The sequence below is a fragment of the Triticum dicoccoides genome, chromosome 6A, assembly GCF_002162155.2.
Source record: "Triticum dicoccoides isolate Atlit2015 ecotype Zavitan chromosome 6A, WEW_v2.0, whole genome shotgun sequence".
NCBI lineage: Eukaryota > Viridiplantae > Streptophyta > Magnoliopsida > Poales > Poaceae > Triticum > Triticum dicoccoides.
In genome coordinates, this window is record NC_041390.1 from 189936507 (window position 1) to 189940276 (window position 3770).

The 3770-nt window shown below is 48.3% G+C and overlaps 1 protein-coding gene across 1 annotated transcript in view; it reads right to left on the reverse strand.

Moving 5' to 3' along the window:
* Window positions 1–1972: 1972 nt before the first annotated feature.
* The window catches only part of LOC119316547 (subtilisin-like protease SBT3.9), a 15736-nt gene continuing 13938 nt past the window's right edge, over window positions 1973–3770 (reverse strand). Inside the window, exons 6-10 of the mRNA XM_037590872.1 lie at window positions 3525–3592; window positions 3154–3420; window positions 2950–3067; window positions 2705–2876; window positions 1973–2624 (exon numbers count right to left, since the gene is read on the reverse strand). Of these exons, the coding sequence (XP_037446769.1) occupies window positions 2086–2624; window positions 2705–2876; window positions 2950–3067; window positions 3154–3420; window positions 3525–3592 (1164 nt within the window). The 3' untranslated portion in view covers window positions 1973–2085. The remainder of the gene's footprint in view (window positions 2625–2704; window positions 2877–2949; window positions 3068–3153; window positions 3421–3524; window positions 3593–3770) is intronic.

Consider the following 3770-nt stretch of genomic DNA (forward strand, 5'->3'; position numbering starts at 1 on the left):
CCTCATGATAAGGTTTACGCTTGTTGCTAGGTGGCTCTCTATTGCACACAATTTGGCACTGGACTTGTCATCCCTTGAAGATTGGTGGAACTCGAACATTGCTCACCTTGATTTGCGAAGGAGAATTTTCCAGCAAGGTGGCCAAATTGTCATGTATATTCTTTGAAATGTATGAAAGGAGCGAAATGACCACACCTTTAGCTTTAGAAAGGACGAGGCTTGCACGCTCTCTCCGCGTGCTCCGTTCCGTGCTCAAATATATGTATCTAGCACTAAAGTACATTTAGATACATCCATTTTGTGATAATTAATATGAGATGAAGGGAGTACTATAAGAGTGTAGCAAGACACATTTGATTTATTTATCTGTACTGTTGATTTATAAAGAAGTATAAGAGCTTTTAGATCATTAACAGAGGGGTATTTATAATAGTTAATCCAACGGCCAGAGCAATCTCCTCCCCCACGTTCCTTTTTCAGCCAAAGTACTCTATCTAAAATATAAAAAACCCTGTATTGTCGTCTGTCATCCCCCGATGAACCATCGTATTTTCTTCTCCCCGCGGAGGGGAGCCGTACGAGCCTGCGAAATAATCCGTGCAAGCACGGCCCCGTATTGACGACTCTGTGAACAGCGACGTGGCTGGCACAGCGGGCAGCCTCGCGTAGATGCTGGACCCCGGAGGCCGGAGGTGACTTTGACCCACGCGAGGACGGCTCGTCCACGTAAATATTCTTGGCGTCCTAGCATGCGAAGACCGATCCAGAGTCTACCGCAGGTTTCTGGAGAGAACTGTAGTCTGTTGCATGTTCTTGATCAGCTCCTCAACACCCGCTCCCAGCGTAACCGTGGCCCGTGGGGACGGTGCCCAGCCACACACGCCGAGCAACGCCCGCAACCGTCGTGACTCCCGGCTAAATCCGGCATCCCATCCCCGCCTTTTAAAGCGCGCGCCGCCGGGCCTCTCGTCCCGCTCGCCAGACTTCAGCGGAAAGGAAAAGCTCCTGCACGTACCCCACGTTCGTGCCGCCTCCACACCACCCGCCGTCTACAGCATAACCAGCACGGTCATGGCGCGCGTGTCGCTGATCCTCGCCGCCGCGGTGCTCGCGTGCGCGGTGCTCGCCACCAGGCATGCGGCCGCCGCCGGGGCCGGGGCCGCCGCCGCCGCCGCCGCCGGCCCGGCGGCCCCCGCCCCCGGCGGCTTCGCCTGCAACCCACTCAAGGACAAGACGTGCAAGCTGGGGGAACCCAAGGCGCCGGAGGACACGGAGGAGGAGGGCGGGCTCGGCACGAAGCTGCCGTCCCTGACGTCCATCTCCATTCCTGGCGCCGGCAAGGTCGACCGCGACGGCGATGGAGACACCGACGAGGACGACGAGCTGCCGTCGTTCGACACCCACATGACCATCCTCGGCCACTGAGAGGATCCAAGCCTGACTTCTAAGCACATGGTTGTAGTATCTTCTTGCATTTGCGTTGCTTGTGTAGTTGTGTTGCTGCCCAGAAGAAAGAAACAGAAAAAAGGAAAAAAGGAAAGAGATGAGAGAGTGAGCGTGTCACGATGATCCCCGCTAGCTGATGACGAAATTTGCCAGTTGCTCTTGTTTCTTGTTAATATCGTTCAAGTTCAGATATTAGTTCTAAATTCTAGTCGATTTGGCCTCGTTTTGGTCTTCCTATTATTGGCATTGAATAATGTTTGAGCTTGGTCTACAAACCCTTTTTTCCCTCCGCCAAAACGTCCTCTCGTCCCCTCCGTCTTCTTTTCTTGAGTTGGAACCTGGTTGCATCTTCCGCGGGAATTGTAGAAACTTGTATGCTTTCAACCAAAATTTGTATACTAATTTTTATGTAACCTAGCTCAATTTTGTACAAACTTGTCTGATATATATAGTCAAAAGTTATGAGCACTTAGACTAATTGAAAAGTAGAAAGATGTAGCAGTCTCTTCACAAACAAGAATTAAAATATAAGTAGTACATTCCCTAATGATGTATATATAGGATCTTCAATGTTTTTTCAACAATTCATATGACAATCGCTCAAGTGCATGAATAAGGTATACACATAACTAGTTGAATTTATGATGTATCTCTCACAAAGTCTTGTACAACGGTTTGCACTGCAATAGGAATTCTCACTGAGTGGGTATTTTCATCCGACCATGTCAAACTCCCAAAGGTGTACCCACCTTGCACTCTCTTCCTTGCTATGAACATCACCGTAAACATCATGTTTTTGCTACCACCTCTTGTAAAACTGATCATAGATGGCTCCACAGTTACGATTATACCTGCGGGAGCCTCAACCGTCACTCGGTAAGTTGCTTCAACTGGCCCGACATTCATGACAGTGCGCCGGACTGTGATATTGTCTATGATGTCTGGCATGGTGATTGATGGGAGGTTAAGATTGCTGATATAGAACTTACAGTCATCTAACAATTCATTGGTGCAATTTAAGAACTTGTTGTAATCTCTTGCATTCATGCCGTAAACCAAGCCAGGGTCAATGGCCTTATCTGGATCTATATGGCCACCGCCAAAGTCGAATGGGGCGGCTAGTTTCCTCGGGACACCCTCTGCTTGGATCAGCACACCGAAATGATCGGTCATGGAAGCTACAACCATGCCACACACACAAGGTTTAGTCATACTACAATGTTGAGAAGAATTTCTTGTATCGTTCTCATGTGCATACCTGTAGTGATGATGGCAGACTTTATCATGGCAGGGGACCAATCCGGGTGAGCTGACTTAAGTAGTGCAACCACCGCGGATACATGCGGACACGCCATGGATGTCCCGGACATGAACACATAAGTGTTGCCCTTGGCTGCCAAGATGCTGACCCCAGGTGCAGCAACATCTGGCTGTTCATACGTAGGGATGTTTAACATCGTTTAACCTACTGTATAATGTTGTTTCATGTTATAAAGATGATACCTTGAGTATTCCTGGGAACGCGGCACTCGGGCCTCTTGATGAGAATGAGGCGACCATCGGCGACAACACTTGGTTCCCAATAACACTCATGGCAGGAGACACCTTCACCACTGGATTCCTATCAAGTCGTATGCCAAATATGAACTTCTTACAAGGAAAAAAATCACGGCCCCTATTTTGTTGGACAATGCGACATGTACTCACTTTGTTTTATCCAAATATGCGAGAATTGTGTGCGCGATTTCGAAGTCCACCACTACACATGCCATGTTGCCTTTACACATGGTCAAGATGTGAAGGATGTTGGCATCATATTGTGCGAAGATAAGGCCCTTCGCGCCGGCCTCCATTGTACAATTTATGACAATAGGAAGTGCTAGCCGAGGTGGTGTAGTGGCCGCCTCTGCCGGTGCATAGCACAGAACAATTTTACCGGTGATGTTGCTTGACGCAAGCGACTGCATGCTACAGCTGCATAAAACAAATAAATTGAACACCGTTCATAATCATTGTGATTTTAGACAAAGAACAAAATGGGAAACCAAAATGTGTCAAGTGATGCTTTATTTCATTACCTCCTCGCGTAAACAAGGGTCTTAAAGTCACTGATGTTCATAGATGCATTGTTCTGAAGAGATTGCCCCTGTGTTTGAAGTCAAACAAGAAAGAGTTCATCTGAACTTGATGTAGTGTTAACTATGAGAGGAGATAGTGTCGAGGGAGCTCCTATACGACGCTTTATGCGCCGATTCAGGCATCTGGCGCTCACTGCCGCACCTGGTGGGCCGACCCACGAACACCCAACGTAGAGAAAATGTATT